This window comes from Electrona antarctica (assembly GCF_951216825.1).
Source record: "Electrona antarctica genome assembly, chromosome: 18".
In the NCBI taxonomy this organism is placed as follows: Eukaryota; Metazoa; Chordata; class Actinopteri; order Myctophiformes; family Myctophidae; genus Electrona; species Electrona antarctica.
In genome coordinates, this window is record NC_136799.1 from 208,316 (window position 1) to 229,543 (window position 21,228).

General features: G+C 42.7%; 2 protein-coding genes across 2 annotated transcripts in view; both read left to right on the forward strand.

The window, feature by feature from the left end:
- Positions 1–1,849, forward strand: part of LOC306942650 (alcohol dehydrogenase 1-like) — a gene marked incomplete at its 5' end in the record, with an annotated part of 11,544 nt that extends 9,695 nt beyond the window's left edge. The window contains 3 exons of the mRNA XM_079528658.1: positions 230–360; positions 1,434–1,572; positions 1,806–1,849. Of these exons, the coding sequence (XP_079384784.1) occupies positions 230–360; positions 1,434–1,572; positions 1,806–1,839 (304 nt within the window). The 3' untranslated portion in view covers positions 1,840–1,849. The remainder of the gene's footprint in view (positions 1–229; positions 361–1,433; positions 1,573–1,805) is intronic.
- Positions 1,850–16,232: 14,383 nt separating this feature from the next.
- Positions 16,233–21,228, forward strand: part of LOC306942534 (alcohol dehydrogenase class-3 chain L) — a 34,658-nt gene continuing 29,662 nt past the window's right edge. The window contains exons 1-2 of the mRNA XM_079528497.1: positions 16,233–16,331; positions 18,396–18,497. Of these exons, the coding sequence (XP_079384623.1) occupies positions 16,314–16,331; positions 18,396–18,497 (120 nt within the window). The 5' untranslated portion in view covers positions 16,233–16,313. The remainder of the gene's footprint in view (positions 16,332–18,395; positions 18,498–21,228) is intronic.

Below are 21,228 nucleotides of genomic sequence, written 5' to 3' on the forward strand. Positions count from 1 at the left end.
AAAAAGACCATCACTGGTCAAACATGTTGTCAAATAATATACGAGGAAACTGTTTTGAAAATAGTCAAGCTTGTAGATCTGAAAGTGTGTGTGTGTGTGTGTGTGTATGTGTGTGCGTGTGTGTGTGTGTGTGTGTTGTGTGTGCGTGCGCGTGTGCGTGTGCGTGTGTTGTGTGTGCGCGCGTGTGTGTGTGTGTGCGCGTCTGTGTTGTGTGTGTGTGTGCACAGAGGAGTGCGTTGGAGGCGTGTGTGAAGGGCTGGGGCGTCAGTGTTCTGGTCGGATGGACCGACATGGAGGACTTCTCCGCCAGACCCATCCAGCTCATCGCGGGACGCACCTGGAAGGGCTCCCTGTTTGGAGGTCTGTCAGATCACTGTGTGACACATACTCTCTATTAGGAAGGGCTCCCTGTTTGGAGGTCTGTCAGATCACTGTGTGACACATACTCTCTATAGAGCGTCGCAGTCCCGCCCCCTACCCTGGACCAGGAAATGAATCCCAATGCATTTTTCCCATAGACATTTCTTAAAGTATTTATTTAAAGACGGTTACGCCGCGGACAAAGCCAACTGGAGTCGTGACAACTCATGACAACACAAACAATATTTTGGACCAAACAAATAATTACAAAGAAGAAAAACAACAAAAAAGTGTTGTAACCTGCCGTTTTTTTCTTCTTTCTAATTATTTGTTCGGCCCAAAAAATTGTGTTTGTTGTCATGATTTGTCACGACTCGAGTTGGCTTTGTCCGCGGCGTAAACGTCTTTAAATAAATACTTTCTGAAATGTCTATGAGGAAAATGAACGGGGAATCATTTCCTGGGCCATGGTAGGGGGCGGGACTGCGACGCTCTATTAGGAAGGGCTCCATGTTTGGAGGTCTGTCAGATCGCTGTGTGACACATACTCTCTATTGCAGCCCTTTACATATCAAGGTCCATTCATTGTTCTGCATTTGAGCCACGGAACCACCATTATGATGACATTTAGCCTCTCAGACCCATTTGAGCCACGGACCACCATTTGATGACATTTAGCCTCTCAGACCCATTTGAGCCACGGACCACCATTTGATGACATTTAGCCTCTCAGACCCATTTGAGCCACGGACCACCATATGATGACATTTAGCCTCTCAGACCCATTTGAGCCACGGACCACCATTTGATGACATTTAGCCTCTCAGACCCATTTGAGCCACGGACCACCATTTGATGACATTTAGCCTCTCAGACCCATTTGAGCCACGGACCACCATTTGATGACATTTAGCCTCTCAGACCCATTTGAGCCACGGACCACCGTTTGATGACATTTAGCCTCTCAGACCCAAAACTAAAGAAATATGTCCAACATTTCCATGCTGTATTGATTGCTGGTACCATTTAGGAGAGATCCTAATGTGTGTGTGTGTGCGTGCGTGCCCCCCCAGGTTTCAAGAGTAAGGACGGGGTACCAGACATGGTGGAGAAGTACCTGCAGAAGAAGGTCCAGATAGACGAGTTCATCACTCACAGGATGAACCTGGACAAGATCAACGACGCCATCGAGCTGATGAAGCACGGGCGATGGTAGGCCTCCTGAAAAAAAGAAAAGTGATATTTGAATTAAGTGAAATCACTGAAGATATACCTTTACCCCTACTACAGAACATTGTAATTATGTATTACATTAAAACGTTTTAACCATTTTCTCAATTGAAATGAAACAAAGGAGAACGTAGCTGAACTACGCGTAGCATGACCACACCACCGTGTAACGGACGGTGAACTAATATTACGTTCTTGTTTGCTTTGTTCGACAGCATTCGGTGTATCGTGAGCGTCTCTCCACAATAAGACGGACCGGTGGTCCCCTTTCCTTCACCCTGCAGGGAAACGGAAGCCCACCCTCTGCACGCAGCGCTTATCCAAACGTTAGCTAACTGCTAGCCAAACGTTAGCTCCCACCGCTGCCTTGGTTCTCCTCACCATAGACATATATAAAGGCTAGATGGCTCAAGGCGGAGTCTCTGACGTATAGTTCACCCGGCGGCCATCTTGCCTCGGGGCTACAGTACAGTATGTTCTATAGCAGCTCAAACAAGAATAATCATCATAACTCGCTCAAATCTTGACGGATTTACAAACGGGTTGGTTTATTACAAACGTTGTCAAGTTCAACGTGGCTATGGTTCAGGACGCTTATCTGTGTAATGTTATTTTTTATATGAACGTCGTATAAAAGCATATAAGTATGCGGACGTCTCTGACGTTTATAACAAACCAAACCGTTTGAAAATCGGGTGAAAATTGAGCAAGTTATGGTTATTTATAAAGTACATGCCCCATAGACACAATGTTATGCTGCCCCGAGGTAAGATGGCCGCCATGTAGCGACGTCGCTCTCCATTGGCCAGAGGCAGGTCTAGCGCCATCTAACTTTCTTATATATATCTATGCTCCTCACTCCCTCCCCTCTCTGCTTCCATACACTGTCCATACACATTCATACATAAAATGGTAAATAAAATGGTGCATTTATATAGCGACTTTATCCAAGGCGCTTTACATAGTTACATTCACCCATTCACACACACATTCATACACCGATTGCGGCGGAAGCCATGCAAGGCACCAACCAGCACATCGGGAGCAATTTGGGGTTCAGTGTCGTCTTGCCCAAGGACACTTCAACATGTGGACAGGAGGAGCCTGGATTCGAACCCCCGACCCATGGATCACTGGACGACCTGCTCTACCTCCTGAGCCAACGTCGCCCCGTGCTTAAAGTAGTCACTCAACCATGCGAGCTCATTAAAGTGAATATCGGTTCATCATTTAGTTGAAATGGAAACGGTTGCATTTTAGTAGTGTATTTGGCGACACCTCTGGTAGCTCCATTGTCATTACGGCGTTTCGTCTAAATGGAAGTGACGCTCAAAAAAGGATTGCTAGTCCTCGTGCATTAGGATACTTTGGAATGCAACAATACATACATGCAGGGAATTTCTGTACATGCCTAATTCATTTATCTCGAGAACCGTTTCGACCGAAATTCGGCACAGACAGAAGTTACCACCAGAAATTAAAATAGTGTTTAACACAGTAATGTGGCACATGGTTCCAGTTAATTGAAAAAGTTACACAGTATGACATTAACATATTAACCGTTATTCACTTCAATGAGTGTTGTCAATAATTGTTGAAATTTTGAATTTTCTTGCGTTTGTTGTGTAGGTCTACAACTCAATGATTCAAGTTGTTTTTTTTCTCCTTAAGAAAAATACATGCAAAATGTGAAGCGCCTTGGATAAAGGCGCTATATAAATGAACCTTGGATAAAGGCGCTATATAAATGCACCATTTACCATTTACATTATCTCAACAAAGATGTTAAGGTCAGCAAAACCGTTTTGTGTGTTTATTTCAAAACTCAAACATGCAGTGATATGAAGACAGTTGAAGCTTTAAGTGTTCTCCATTTATTTTTACAGTGTATGTCAGAGAGCTAAAGTTTCAATTATAAAATAAAAACATGATGATTATTAATATATGCAGCATTGACACTAGAATGAGAACAAGATACTGTAACTTTGTGCTTTGCTTTGAAATAAACCTTTGTTATAGAGCCACAATAAATGACTTCCAATGTTTGTTCAGCGAGTTTGGTCAACATGCTCCTGTCTTTGATGTGCATGCAGTGGTGGAAGACTGTAATGGCTATTTTAGAATGCCAAATAGATTGCCGAGTGCCACGCTACGAGCTTGTAGGTCTGCTATTTTTTTTAAATCGTGAAAATGTGGTGCAAATCTTTGAATGTATATTCTTTCTGAGCGAATGTTTTTAACTCGAATCTTTGCTTCTGGGAGGTCCCTGGAACTACATATTTTCAGATGGGGGTCGGCGGCCAAATACATATAATTTCTGGGATCTAGTAGAAATGTCCAGTTTGCTAATTCACAACAACTAGCCGACTATACTTTGGTGTTGAAACTTTGAACTTATCCTAACTATAAACTTTCATGACAGCCTAAATTACAAATATAATTTATGAAAAGGCTCCTACAGTGAAGTCTGTTCACAGAAGTCGTTGTAGGCAATGTGGGGGTTATCTGACCAGGTACCATTTGAGTGGGCAAAACCTATACATATAAATTATACTACATTGTTTAGTAAAGTAATATAGCCTTTCCATATAAGTATCTTTTTATATTTTTTCACAGCGCTGAGCTTGTAGATCTGCTATTTTCAGCAAGTGTACAATCAGTCATTACGACGGCATCAAGTCCCGCAAAAAATACATTTTCATATAAGATTTTAGTCGACTAAAACAATCCAGGTGACTAAAATGTGACTAAAACTAATTGGTCATAGTCAAAAGACTATGACTAAAACTAAAATAGAACATTTCTTCCAAAAACAACACTCTCGCCCTCCCACCCCTCACTGGGCCCTCCCACCCCTCACTGGCCCCTCCCACCCCTCACTGGGCCCTCCCACCCCTCACTGGCCCCTCCCACCCCTCACTGGGCCCTCCCACCCCTCACTGGCCCCTCCCACCCCTCACTGGGCCCTCCCACCCCTCACTGGTGCGACATCGGGTAGGAAAAACAGGGGCGTGGCTGTACCACTCAAACATCTAAACTAAACTTTAAATAGGGTTAGAATCAGAAGGCGGGAGTATAAGTGCCATCCAATCAGAAGGCGGGAGTATAAGTGCCATCCAATCAGAAGGCGGGAGTATAAGTTCCATCCAACCGTTTCTCTAATTTCTTTGAAAGTGTCCATGTCTGTATACTGAATTACCATTACAGGTCTGTAACTCTGAGAGTGTAGCCTACAAATGGAACCAAATGGACCCTTGTGTGTCCATTTGGTTCCGTTTGTACACAGAGCTGTTATGAGGGGGCGACTGTGGCTCAAGAGGTAGAGCAGGTCGTCCAATGATCCATGGGTCGGTGGTTCGAATCCCGGCTCCTCCTGGCTACATGTCGAAGTGTCCTTGGGCAAGACACTGAACCCCAAATTGCTCCCGATGTGCTGGTTGGTACCTTGCATGGCTTCCGCCGCAATCGGTGTGTGAATGTGTGTGTGAATGGGTGAATGTAATGCACAATCTATGTAAAGCGCCTTGGATAAAGGCGCTATATAAATGCACCATTTACCATTTACCATTTTAGGGGACGTTGGAAATCAAACGTCTGAGTGGACTCCTAATGTGCCATAGTGTCATATAGTAAATCACTATCGTACTGTACATAATTATTCAGTTAATTGCGACTTCCGATTAAAATAAGAACATTATAATGTTGTCCATCTTCAAACGCTTATCCGTAGTCGGGTCGCGGGGGTGTCTCGCTGCGAGAGCTTGTAGAACGGCTATTTTCAGCAAGTATAGAATCAGCCATTCCGACGGCATCAAGGCCCGCCAAAATACATTTTAGTCGACTAATTCTGATTCTCTTTGCGTCTAGAGCGAAAACTAAAGAAATCCCCTGGGTTCAAGGTCGTAGCTGGTCGTAGCTGGTCGTAGCTGGTCACTATGAAGTTTCGGCCAAGGAAGCATTCAAGTACCTTGGACAACAACCTATCCAGAGAGAGTATGGCATTACAGGTCATAATAAACAACCTATCCAGAGAGAGTATGGCATTACAGGTCATAATAAACAACCTATCCAGAGAGAGTATGGCATTACAGGTCATAATAAACAACCTATCCAGAGAGAGTATGGCATTACAGGTCATAATAAACAACCTATCCAGAGAGAGTATGGCATTACAGGTCATAATAAACAACCTATCCAGAGGGAGTATGGCATTACAGGTCATAATAAACAACCTATCCAGAGAGAGTATGGCATTACAGGTCATAATAAACAACCTATCCAGAGAGAGTATGGCATTACAGGTCATAATAAACAACCTATCCAGAGAGAGTATGGCATTACAGGTCATAATAAACAACCTATCCAGAGAGAGTATGGCATTACAGGTCATAATAAACAACCTATCCAGAGAGAGTATGGCATTACAGGTCATAATAAACAACCTATCCAGAGAGAGTATGGCATTACAGGTCATAATAAACAACCTATCCAGAGAGAGTATGGCATTACAGGTCATAATAAACAACCTATCCAGAGAGAGTATGGCATTACAGGTCATAATAAACAACCTATCCAGAGAGAGTATGGCATTACAGGTCATAATAAACAACCTATCCAGAGAGAGTATGGCATTACAGGTCATAATAAACAACCTATCCAGAGAGAGTATGGCATTACAGGTCATAATAAACAACCTATCCAGAGAGAGTATGGCATTACAGGTCATAATAAACAACCTATCCAGAGAGAGTATGGCATTACAGGTCATAATAAACAACCTATCCAGAGAGAGTATGGCATTACAGGTCATAATAAACAACCTATCCAGAGAGAGTATGGCATTACAGGTCATAATAAACAACCTATCCAGAGAGAGTATGGCATTACAGGTCATAATAAACAACCTATCCAGAGAGAGTATGGCATTACAGGTCATAATAAACAACCTATCCAGAGAGAGTATGGCATTACAGGTCATAATAAACAACCTATCCAGAGAGAGTATGGCATTACAGGTCATAATAAACAACCTATCCAGAGAGAGTATGGCATTACAGGTCATAATAAACAACCTATCCAGAGAGAGTATGGCATTACAGGTCATAATAAACAACCTATCCAGAGAGAGTATGGCATTACAGGTCATAATAAACAACCTATCCAGAGAGAGTATGGCATTACAGGTCATAATAAACAACCTATCCAGAGAGAGTATGGCATTACAGGTCATAATAAACAACCTATCCAGAGAGAGTATGGCATTACAGGTCATAATAAACAACCTATCCAGAGAGAGTATGGCATTACAGGTCATAATAAACAACCTATCCAGAGAGAGTATGGCATTACAGGTCATAATAAACAACCTATCCAGAGAGAGTATGGCATTACAGGTCATAATAAACAACCTATCCAGAGAGAGTATGGCATTACAGGTCATAATAAACAACCTATCCAGAGAGAGTATGGCATTACAGGTCATAATAAACAACCTATCCAGAGAGAGTATGGCATTACAGGTCATAATAAACAACCTATCCAGAGAGAGTATGGCATTACAGGTCATAATAAACAACCTATCCAGAGAGAGTATGGCATTACAGGTCATAATAAACAACCTATCCAGAGAGAGTATGGCATTACAGGTCATAATAAACAACCTATCCAGAGAGAGTATGGCATTACAGGTCATAATAAACAACCTATCCAGAGAGAGTATGGCATTACAGGTCATAATAAACAACCTATCCAGAGAGAGTATGGCATTACAGGTCATAATAAACAACCTATCCAGAGAGAGTATGGCATTACAGGTCATAATAAACAACCTATCCAGAGAGAGTATGGCATTACAGGTCATAATAAACAACCTATCCAGAGAGAGTATGGCATTACAGGTCATAATAAACAACCTATCCAGAGAGAGTATGGCATTACAGGTCATAATAAACAACCTATCCAGAGAGAGTATGGCATTACAGGTCATAATAAACAACCTATCCAGAGAGAGTATGGCATTACAGGTCATAATAAACAACCTATCCAGAGAGAGTATGGCATTACAGGTCATAATAAACAACCTATCCAGAGAGAGTATGGCATTACAGGTCATAATAAACAACCTATCCAGAGAGAGTATGGCATTACAGGTCATAATAAACAACCTATCCAGAGAGAGTATGGCATTACAGGTCATAATAAACAACCTATCCAGAGAGAGTATGGCATTACAGGTCATAATAAACAACCTATCCAGAGAGAGTATGGCATTACAGGTCATAATAAACAACCTATCCAGAGAGAGTATGGCATTACAGGTCATAATAAACAACCTATCCAGAGAGAGTATGGCATTACAGGTCATAATAAACAACCTATCCAGAGAGAGTATGGCATTACAGGTCATAATAAACAACCTATCCAGAGAGAGTATGGCATTACAGGTCATAATAAACAACCTATCCAGAGAGAGTATGGCATTACAGGTCATAATAAACAACCTATCCAGAGAGAGTATGGCATTACAGGTCATAATAAACAACCTATCCAGAGAGAGTATGGCATTACAGGTCATAATAAACAACCTATCCAGAGAGAGTATGGCATTACAGGTCATAATAAACAACCTATCCAGAGAGAGTATGGCATTACAGGTCATAATAAACAACCTATCCAGAGAGAGTATGGCATTACAGGTCATAATAAACAACCTATCCAGAGAGAGTATGGCATTACAGGTCATAATAAACAACCTATCCAGAGAGAGTATGGCATTACAGGTCATAATAAACAACCTATCCAGAGAGAGTATGGCATTACAGGTCATAATAAACAACCTATCCAGAGAGAGTATGGCATTACAGGTCATAATAAACAACCTATCCAGAGAGAGTATGGCATTACAGGTCATAATAAACAACCTATCCAGAGAGAGTATGGCATTACAGGTCATAATAAACAACCTATCCAGAGAGAGTATGGCATTACAGGTCATAATAAACAACCTATCCAGAGAGAGTATGGCATTACAGGTCATAATAAACAACCTATCCAGAGAGAGTATGGCATTACAGGTCATAATAAACAACCTATCCAGAGAGAGTATGGCATTACAGGTCATAATAAACAACCTATCCAGAGAGAGTATGGCATTACAGGTCATAATAAACAACCTATCCAGAGAGAGTATGGCATTACAGGTCATAATAAACAACCTATCCAGAGAGAGTATGGCATTACAGGTCATAATAAACAACCTATCCAGAGAGAGTATGGCATTACAGGTCATAATAAACAACCTATCCAGAGAGAGTATGGCATTACAGGTCATAATAAACAACCTATCCAGAGAGAGTATGGCATTACAGGTCATAATAAATAAGGTTAACCAAAGAGTGAAATTCTAGAACATCCTCATTCTTAACCCATTTTGACCTGGGAACGATTCTACAAAAAGGTCTTCTAAATCCTGACAGTTTTCTGAAAAACCCATGTTTCTATACATCAGTGGTGCTCAATATTTAATCTCAAGGACCCCCAGAATTATATGTAATTGGCCGCCGACCCCCATCTTAAAATATGTTGTTCCAGGAACCCCTCAGAAGCAAAGATTTGAGTTAAAAACGTTGGCTCTGAAAGAATATATATTCAAAGATGTATGTAAAAAACTCTCTCTGTAACAATATATATTCAAAGATTTCAGGCACATTTTCACGATTTTTCAAAAAATAGCAGACCTACAAGTTCATAGCCCGCACTATGAGCTTGTAGATCTGCTATTTTTCAATAGCTAAAGCATAACATAATGCTTGAAACACCAAAAGGGGTTCCCGCCCAAAATTGTTTAAATAGAAATGCTCTGGAAATATTAGCAGGGGCTCTGGTCCGCAATGTCATTTTGATCAGTGGCGTGCACAGATAGACACTAGGGGTGCTAGAGCACCCCCTGCCCTTTTGGCAATGTGCCCTTTTGAAAAAAAAAGAAAAACTTTTTTTTTCTTTTTTTTTTTTTCTTTTTCAAAAATAGCAGACCTACAAGCTCGTAGCGCGCCACTCGGTGGCGCGCTATGAGCTTGTAGATCTGCTATTTTTCAATAGCTAAAGCATAACATAATGCTAACACCAAAAGGGGTTCCCGCCCAAAATAGATTAAGGCAACCGGCCGGTTCCACGCGCTGCACAAGGTGCCCTTTTTTTAACTTGAGCACCTGCCCCTCTAAATGTCTGTGCACGCCACTGCCGCAATGTCATTTTGATTATGCAAGCTCTTCATGGTACACAGGTACATGTGCAGCTTTGAAACAAACTCCAAACCTCACAAAATAAATTAAATAGGGTTATCCTAAAACTCCATCCCAGAACACATCTTCTCCCTACTCATTTTGATAGCCTCAATTGGCTCAGGGTAGACGAAAGAGTTTCATTAAAACCCATTGATGCCTGATGCAACGTATACGTTGTTCTACCCTTGATGCCGGCGCGCTCCCTGCGTCTCATCAGCTATTGCTATACATGTAGCAACATAACTATTTAAAAAATAATTAATCCGAATTTGAAGGTTTTTAGAAACCTTAGGTCAGGCCCTAGAAGGCGTTTCCAGATTCGGCCTCAGGCATCAATGGGTTAATAAAACTGTGCATGGTCCACAGGATACAGAGCAAGGACACCCCGACAGACCTTCAGAACTATTGTTCTACGGTTAGTAACGTTCACAATCATTTCACAAGACGTAGTACCACAGACCTTGTACCTGTAAACGTCAGCAGCTGTCTGGGGGAAAACTCATTTCTACACTCGGCAGCTGGAATGATATGCCCAAAAAGCTTAAAACTACCAGCTCCATTATCACTTTTAACCCAATTTGGGCAGGAACCCCTTTTGGTGTTTTAAAGCATTATCTATTATACAAGTGAAAACATGTGCGCAACACAATACCCAAAGTCACCAGCTACTACGTCACTGACACGCTGGGTGCCGAAGCCGACGCAGCAGCAACACACACTGCAACAACACACTAACACGTCACAGCCTTACCCTCCGCGTCGATCCACGGCTATCTCCTCATGTCGCGCCGCACGCCCACACTCAACACCACCCGCGTAAAAACTGTCATTGCACTGCCACTAAAGCCGCCTCCCGTCCAGACTCACACACACTATCAACATCAATAATAAACACAAACACGCCACAAGCACCGACACCCCCGCCTAATTTGTTGCCACGTCTATGAAAACAAGCACAGGAAAAATGCCTTTCAACACGCTACTTACACACACTACCACTCGCTTACAATACGCGGACCTGGCAACACTACATTCCCTCTCCCATTTGCTCAAAGCCCACCACGTGACCCACACACACACATACCAAAACAACATAGAAGAAGAAGAACTACACACCGCACACACTGATTCTAACTTGGACAGTTACAATCATGGAAACACGACCACGTCGACACCTGGCGTGGTACAACCGGGACAAACCGAGGCGCATATATGGATACGAACAACAACACCAACAACACACGCACACGCGCGCGCTGCAACAACAAACAGCTACGTACAGTGTGTGTGTGTGTGTGTGCGTGCGTGCGTGCGCGGGGGGGGATTTCGGATCGCCTCGCGATGCAGCGAAAATGGCACTACACTACACAGGGCTCGACAGTGCGACTAGGTACTCGCATTTGCGACTTCAAATATCACCGTGCGAGTTGTAACATTCACTTTGTAGCACCTGTGCGACTACACAATCCGATCTTTAAAAGAGTCCATTTGGTTCCATTTGTACACTCTCACTGTTACAGACCTGTAGGGTCCACTTGGTTCCATTTGTACACTCTCAGAGTTAGAGACCTATAATGGGTCCTTTTGGAACCCCCTCAAGGAACCATGAGGGTCCCTGGATCACACCTTTGAGAGCCACTGCTTTAAATAAATACATAACTAATATAGAGCATATTTGATCAAATTATTGTTAGGCTATAGATTATTTTCACATCTGAATTTAACAGAACCGCCCACGCACGACACATGCACATGCACGCGCATGTGCACATCCACATGCACGCGCGCATGTGTCCTCTTTTGGGTTATTCAGAATATGGTATGCCTACACACTTACAATAATGCAAACACGCAAATTGCGCCAACGACTGCGTCGACACCTGGCATGGAACAAACGGGACGAACCGAGGCGCATATATGGATAAGAACAACAACACTACACGCGCGCGCGCGCACGCGCTGCAACACAAAACAGCTGCATAAAACGCGTGTCACTGTGGACTTCTGTATCTGTGGACTTCTGTATCGCAACGCGGGGCAACGCAACTCTGGGATGAGCGGGCCGAAGGCCCACGAAATTCTAGTGTTATACATTAGCTTTTGAAAAATCATGAAAAATTACAGAGTGAACATTTTAACTCAAATCTTTGCTTCTGGGGAGGTCCCTGGAACAACATATTTTCAGATGGGGCGGGCGGAGGCATATTACATATAATTTGTGGGGTCCTTGACATGAAATATTGAGCACCACTGATACAGAAACATAAAGGTTTTTCAGAAAACTGTCAGGGTTTTGAAGAGATTTATTAAATGTCGACATCAGGTCTAATTGGGTTAAGTCCTCCCTGAAGATATGGCTGACTATAACAGCTGGACCTAACTTAAACTTAAGCTAAACTTCAGTGCATGGCTAAGCAGGATACAAACTAACCTATCTTCGGTTTCAGGTGCCACAGTCCATCTAATTTGTAAATGTCTTTTTGTTTTATCTCTAGGCCTACTATTACTTTATTGTATTTATTAATTATTGTGCATTGAATGCTGTATCCTTTTATTATTGCATATCTCCCTGATGTGTGTTATGTACCCATTGTCTCTTGTGTACACATACAAAATACTTTGATTAATTTCATTGTCAAAGTATTTGTATACTATGTGCAGTGACAATACATCTAAATAATAAAATAAATCTAATCTAATATCGGCACATAATAATAACAACATAATTATTATTATATAACACATTCCTAAAACACTCACATGGACACGCTCACTCATACACTCACACATTCATTGCATTTCATTTTTATCTAAGGGACTGCAATGGAAATAAGCCGTTGGCTTTCTTGCATTTATCCTTTTGATAGTGATGCATAACTAAGTGCATTTTCTGTACACATTGTCCATAAACATATCAATCAATCATTCAAGAAAAAAAAAGTCACCTGTAGATTTAATCGACTTAACACTAAAACATTCCAGGTGACTAAAATGTGACTAATACTAAATCAAAACTATTCAAGAGACGATGACTGACTGTACAGTTTGCATGAAACTGCATTATTGCACCATACTTATTGCACCATACTTATTGCACCATACTTATTGCACCATACTTATAGCACACTCCTTAGAAGTGCCGCGATGCTAAACCCATTTAGGCCTGACGTCGGAATAAAAAAAAACGTTCGCTCTGAAAGAATATATATATTCAAAGATTTGTGCCGCATCTTTACGATCTTTCAAAAATAGCAGACCTACAAGCTCGTAGCGCGCCACTCGGTGGCGCGCTACGAGCTTGTAGATCTGCTATTTTTTAATAGCTAAAGTATAACATAATGCTTAGTTAAAACACCAAAAGGGGTTCCTGCCCAAAATGGGTTAAAACACATCACCTCACATCACCTTTCCACTGCCTCCATTTGTCATGGAGTAGAAGTTTTATGTAGTGAGAAATAAAGTGCCTCAACATTCTACTTATTTGCTTTGATCCTGAGCCAGACATCCTAGTGTGACGTCTCCATCGGTTCAGTGCTCAGGGAAGCAGTTTTAACCCAGTCAGTACGACGGGAACTCCTTTTGGTGTTTCTAGCATTATGTTATGCTTTAGCTATTGAAAAATAGCAGATCTAGGAGCTCGTAGGTCTGCTATTTCAGAGCGAACGTTTTTAACTCAAATCTTTGCTTCTGAGGGAGGGTCCCTGGAACTACATATTTTCAGATGGGGGTCGGCGGCCAAATACAGATAATTCTGGGGGTCCTTGACATGAAAAAGGTTGAGCACCACTGACATATTAGAAACATAGGGTTTTTCAGAAAACTGTCAGGATTTAGAAGCCATATTTTTTTAGAATCGGCCTCAGGTCGAAATGGGTTAAACGTGTGTGGTTTAATTATTTGTCTGTGTGCCTGGCAGTATGGCCTCAGGCCTGGATGGCTAGCCAGTATAAAATGTTAACGACATTCTCTCTGATGACTGTGTCCGTATATTTACACAAGATGTCCACTCAAGCCTCACCGGTGTTCTTCCACTTGACCTCAATCAAACCAAGACAAAAAATAATAGAAAGACCAATAGGCCATTTCCGGTTTACTTCTCGTATATCTGCATGACGAGGAGACCGGATATCACGATGGATGCTGTCAAAAGCCTATTGCACAATATTTAGCTGGGAAGCGCACAAATATTCTTGTTCCAACATTCAACATCATAAGTTTAAGTCATAAGACTTAAATCAAATGTGTAAATCAAAGCAATACAGCGTAAAACCAAACTCTGGATCTACCAAAAAAACAAATAAATGAAGACAAAACATTTTGGAGTTAGTGCTTACCATTACGAGGAATGTGCTTACCATTACGAGGAATGTGCGTACCATTACGAGGAATGTGCTTACCATTACAAGGAATGTGCTTACCATTACAAGGAATGTGCTTACCATTACAAGGAATGTGCTTAGCATTACAAGGAATGTGCTTAGCATTACAAGGAATGTGCGTACCATTACAAGGAATGTGCGTACCATTACAAGGAATGTGCGTACCATTACAAGGAATGTGCGTACCATTACAAGGAATGTGCTTACCATTACAAGGAATGTGCGTACCATTACAAGGAATGTGCGTACCATTACAAGGAATGTGCGTACCATTACAAGGAATGTGCGTACCATTACAAGGAATGTGCGTACCATTACAAGGAATGTGCGTACCATTACAAGGAATGTGCGTACCATTACGAGGAATGTGCGTACCATTACAAGGAATGTGCTTACCATTACAAGGAATGTGCGTACCATTACAAGGAATGTGCGTACCATTACAAGGAATGTGCGTACCATTACAAGGAATGTGCGTACCATTACAAGGAATGTGCTTACCATTACAATGAATGTGCGTACCATTACAAGGAATGTTTGTACCATTACGAGGAATGTGCGTACCATTACAAGGAATGTGCGTACCATTACAAGGAATGTGCTTACCATTACAATGAATGTGCTTACCATTACAAGGAATGTTCGTACCATTACGAGGAATGTGCGTACCATTACGAGGAATGTGCGTACCATTACAAGGAATGTGCGTACCATTACAATGAATGTGCGTACCATTACAAGGAATGTGCTTACCATTACAAGGAATGTGCGTACCATTACAAGGAATGTGCTTACCATTACAAGGAATGTGCTTACCATTACAAGGAATGTGCTTACCATTACAAGGAATGTGCGTACCATTACAAGGAATGTGCGTACCATTACAAGGAATGTGCGTACCATTACAAGGAATGTGCGTACCATTACGAGGAATGTGCTTACCATTACAATGAATGTGCTTACCATTACAAGGAATGTGCTTACCATTACAAGGAATGTGCGTACCATTACAAGGAATGTGCGTACCATTACAAGGAATGTGCGTACCATTACAAGGAATGTGCGTACCATTACGAGGAATGTGCTTACCATTACAATGAATGTGCTTACCATTACAAGGAATGTGCTTACCATTACAAGGAACTTGCTTAATCGTGAAAATGTGGCGCAAATCTTTGAATACAGTATATATTCTTTCAGAGCGAACCTTTTTAACTCAAATCTCTGCTTCTGGGGAGGTCCCTGGAACAACACATTTTCAGATGGAGGTCGGTGGCCAATTACATATAGTTTCTGGTGTCCTTGACATGAAATATTGAGCACCACTGATATAGAAACATGGGTATTTCAGAAAACTGTCAGGATTTAGAAGACATTTGTAGAAGATTAAAACGGTGTGATCGTTTGTAACGGCGTTGAAAAAAATGATCCGCCGCGCGTCGACAACTACAAGCAGCCAGGAAGAGGGAAGCACGGATTGCATTACGCCTCCGTTTCCCAGAAGTCTTTGCAAGCCAGTGCGACGGAAAAACCCGTCCGATGGAAACCCTGTCTTAAAGTCTTAAAAGTTATTTTAAAAAAACGGCGAATTAAACACAAAAGTGGGGTTTAGCGTGTTCCACAGGGAAAGTGTTAAAATGAATCCACATATATAATCAAAGGAGTAGTTCACCAAAAAATATGACTTATTTTGCATCAATTATACACACTTCATCGGGTGTATAATTGATATAAAATAAGTATTTTTTTGTGGTGAACTAGTCCTTTAAACTTAAGACCCTTGTCTTAGTGCAGTGTGCATAGTTCATTGGAGGGCAGTTAGCTGTGGAATGACTAACTGCACACACCCACACACGCGCACGCACACACGCGCACACACACACACACCCACTTACACGCGCACACGCACACACCCACACCCACGCACACACACCACTATGAGAACGCCCACTTCCTGCTCGCGTTTGCCTTTACCCTTGTCTTCTGTTGGAAGACTCTTACACACACTTACTTACACACACACACACACACACACACAGCCACACACACACAGAGACGCTCCATGGACACTGTAGGCAAGGTAAGAACGTTCTCTCCAGAGTGACTGTAAGACTCGTAGTTCTAATGCTTTGTTACAGTAAAAATGTACATAACTGTATATGACTAAACATGTGTAGGAGACAGTGTTATGTTCTCTGAGGCTGAGCGAGGCCCACTGTTTACACAGTAGACAATAATGTCTCTCTCTCTCTCTCTCTGTCTCTCTGTGTGTGTGTGTGTGTGTGTGTCTGTGTGTGTGTGTGTCTGTGTGTGTGTGTGTGTGTGTGTGTTTCCTGCATGTTTTGTACGAGCAACGTACAGTATTTGAAACAGCAGATTTAGAGATGAAATACCGTACAACAACACAGGGCCGTCATGTGGGGCTGCATGGCATACTGTAGCTTCCACATTTAACCTCAGGATTCACTTGTGTTATTATAATAAACTATGCATTATTCTCACCACCTCTGAACAACGGTTGCAGATCCAACCGATGGGATCTCAGACCACTCCCTCCAGCCACATGTGACTTGTGGGACACGCATGTACATGTCATTAGACACGTGTTTCTGAGTCAGTGGTTCCCAAAGTGGGGTCCGGGGACCCCCAGGGGTCCTTGAGGGAGTTCCAGGGGGTCCCCCAGCTAAATGATAGTTTGGAACCAAATGGTCCCTTATGGGTCTGTAACTCTGAGAGTGTACAAATGGAACCAAATGGACCCTTATGGGTCTGTAACTCTGAGAGTGTACAAATGGAACCAAATGGACCCTGACGGGTCCATTTGGTTCCATTGGTACACTCTCAGAGTTAAACTATAACATTGATTTTACAATATAAATTGGGGGTCCCAGAGATTTACATGCCATTAAATGGGGGTCCGTAGCCTAATGCAGGTCAAACTGGGGGGTCCTTGAAATTAAACCATACACATTCATTAGCCACTTCCAACCATGGGATCTTCTATTTTAAGGCTATGGAATATATCGAAAATATCAGCACAAGCTGCACTTATTCACTCGTCTTGAAACAGGGCTTAGACTTGTCCTTATTGTTCTCCTTCTGAAATGATGCCTCAGGCAGGAGGTATTAGTGAATGATTGAGTAATTGAGTCTGCTTCTAAGTACAGCCAGGCCCATTCTTCATGACAACATGGTAACGTCTGCTTCTAAGTACAGCCAGGCTCATTCTTCATGACAACATGGTAACGTCTGCTTCTCTAAGTACAGCCAGGCCCATTCTTCATGACAACATGGTAACGTCTGCTTCTCTAAGTACAGCCAGGCCCATTCTTCATGACAACATGGTAACGTCTGCTTCTCTAAGTACAGCCAGGCTCATTCTTCATGACAACATGGTAAATGGTGTGTTTATGTAACGTCTTTATCCAAGGGGCTTTACAGAGATTGTGCATTACATTAACCCATGCACACACACACATTCACACACCGATGGCATAGGAAACCATGCAAGGCACCAATAACCTGCACATCGGGAGCAGTTATTATAGGGCAAGCCTTAATCGCTAAGAGTCTTGCTCAAGCCTCAAGGACACTTCGACCCTGACTCTGGGGAAGCCTGGAATCGAACCGGGAACCTTCTGCTTCCCAAGCGTCCACTCTACCCCTGAGCACACCTGGCAACCAGCGCTCTCACCAACACAGTAGCGTCCACTCTACCCCTGAGCACACCTGGCAACCAGCGCTCAACACAGACACAGTAGCGTCCACTCTACCCCTGAGCACACCTGGCAACCAGCGCTCAACACAGACACAGTAGCGTCCACTCTACCCCTGAGAACACCTGACAGCCAGCGCTCTCACCAACACAGTAGCGTCCACTCTACCCCTGATGAGCACACCTGGCAACCAGCGCTCTCACCAACACAGTAGCGTCCACTCTACTGGCTGGTCTTAATGAAGGGGGCGTGGTTGTTGTTGTTTGTCTCCTAGGTGATTGGCTGGTCTTAATGAAGGGGGCGTGGTTGTTTGTCTCCTATAGGTGATTGGCTGGTCTTAATGATGGGGGCGTGGTTGTTGTTTGTCTCCTATAGGTGATTGGCTGGTCTTAATGATGGGGGCGTGGTTGTTGTTGTTTGTCTCCTAGGTGATTCGCTGCAGGGCGGCTGTGGCGTGGGAGGCGGCCAAGCCCCTCTCTCTGGAGGAGGTGGAGGTGGCGCCCCCTAAGGCCGGGGAGGTCCGCATCAAGGTAATCAACTGCATTCCGTTATATTTGTACTCAAGTTTATATAGAAATAAATAGCTTGTAGATCTGCTGCTTTTCAATAGCTAAAGTACAGCACAATGCTTCAAACACCAACAGGGGTTCTAAAGTACAGCACAATGCTTCAAACACCAACAGGGGTTAAAGTACAGCACAATGCTTCAAACACCAACAGGGGTTCTGAAGTACAGCACAATGCTTCAAACACCAACAGGGGTTCTAAAGTACAGCACAATGCTTCAAACACCAACAGGGGTTAAAGTACAGCACAATGCTTCAAACACCAACAGGGGTTAAAGTACAGCACAATGCTTCAAACACCAACAGGGGTTCTAAAGGACAGCACAATGCTTCAAACACCAACAGGGGTTCTAAAGTACAGCACAATGCTTCAAACACCAACAGGGGTTCTAAAGTACAGCACAATGCTTAGAACACCAACAGGGGTTCTGAAGTACAGCACAATGCTTCAAACACCAACAGGGGTTCTAAAGTACAGCACAATGCTTAGAACACCAACAGGGGTTCTAAAGTACAGCACAATGCTTCAAACACCAACAGGGGTTCTAAAGTACAGCACAATGCTTCAAACACCAACAGGGGTTAAAGTACAGCACAATGCTTCAAACACCAACAGGGGTTCTGAAGTACAGCACAATGCTTCAAACACCAACAGGGGTTCTAAAGTACAGCACAATGCTTCAAACACCAACAGGGGTTAAAGTACAGCACAATGCTTCAAACACCAACAGGGGTTCTGAAGTACAGCACAATGCTTCAAACACCAACAGGGGTTCTGAAGTACAGCACAATGCTTCAAACACCAACAGGGGTTCTGAAGTACAGCACAATGCTTCAAACACCAACAGGGGTTCTAAAGTACAGCACAATGCTTCAAACACCAACAGGGGTTCTGAAGTACAGCACAATGCTTCAAACACCAACAGGGGTTCTGAAGTACAGCACAATGCTTCAAACACCAACAGGGGTTCTGAAGTACAGCACAATGCTTCAAACACCAACAGGGGTTCTAAAGTACAGCACAATGCTTCAAACACCAACAGGGGTTAAAGTACAGCACAATGCTTCAAACACCAACAGGGGTTCTGAAGTACAGCACAATGCTTCAAACACCAACAGGGGTTCTGAAGTACAGCACAATGCTTCAAACACCAACAGGGGTTCTAAAGTACAGCACAATGCTTCAAACACCAACAGGGGTTCTGAAGTACAGCACAATGCTTCAAACACCAACAGGGGTTCTAAAGTACAGCACAATGCTTAGAACACCAACAGGGGTTCTGAAGTACAGCACAATGCTTCAAACACCAACAGGGGTTCTGAAGTACAGCACAATGCTTCAAACACCAACAGGGGTTCTGAAGTACAGCACAATGCTTCAAACACCAACAGGGGTTAAAGTACAGCACAATGCTTAGAACACCAACAGGGGTTCTAAAGTACAGCACAATGCTTCAAACACCAACAGGGGTTCTAAAGTACAGCACAATGCTTCAAACACCAACAGGGGTTCTAAAGTACAGCACAATGCTTAGAACACCAACAGGGGTTCTGAAGTACAGCACAATGCTTCAAACACCAACAGGGGTTCTAAAGGACAGCACAATGCTTCAAACACCAACAGGGGTTCTAAAGTACAGCACAATGCTTCAAACACCAACAGGGGTTCCCGCCTTTAACAACACAACACTTGTAAGGGGATCCGCGGCCATATACAGACTCATTTGGGGGTCCTTGACATGGAAATGTTTGAGAACCAGTGTTGTTTTTGGCAGCGAAATTTGGTTTTAGTCGTAGTCTTTTGAATAGTTTTCACTTAGTTTTAGTCACATTTTAGTCACCTGGAATGTTTTAGTGTTAGTCTAGTTTTAGTCGACTAAATGTCATGAGATTTTAGTCGACTAAATCTACGGTTGATTTAGTCGACTAAAATGTATTTTGGTGGGCCTTGATGCCGTCGTAACGCGCTGCGACACATTGTGAACTTGTAGATCGGCTATTTTCAGCATGCAACCAAGTGTAAAATGACTTATACTGGATCTCTAGTCCACTAGTCGCTTCCTAACATTTTAGTCTAGTTTTTATTTGTTGACGAAATTGTCAATATATTTAGTCTTAGTCATCATAGCTTAGTTTTCATTTAGTTTCAATTTAGTTTTCGTCAGTGGAAAAAGGTAGTCGACGAACATTTTTCGTCTTCGTTTTAGTCGACGAAAACAACACTGTTGAGAACTGCTGCTTTATACCCAAACTATGATTATTATGTGTGGTGGCCTTCCACACATAGGGGTGGGGGAGGGTGGTTGGGGGGGGGGGAGGGGGGAGGGGGGAGAGGGGCTGGCCTCCAACACGCCTGATAAGCCAACATTGCCATTACTTATCTCTGACACACTGCTTATTAAATAATGAGCTTTAATTTACGTAGATCTCGGCCAATGGCGGTAAAAGTGTTAATGGATATTACACCACGCTAATGTACTTACACACTGTTCAACAACACAATGTGAGCTTGTAGATCTGACATTTTCACTGTTATTTGACAATAATAGGGCTTGGGTGATGTACGTTTTCCCCCACCCTGGCCACGTTACGAGCTTGTAGATCTGCTATTTTTGAGAAATCTTGAAAATGTGGTGCAAATCTTTGAATATATATTCTTTCAGAGCAAACGTTTTTTAACTCAAATCTTTGCTTC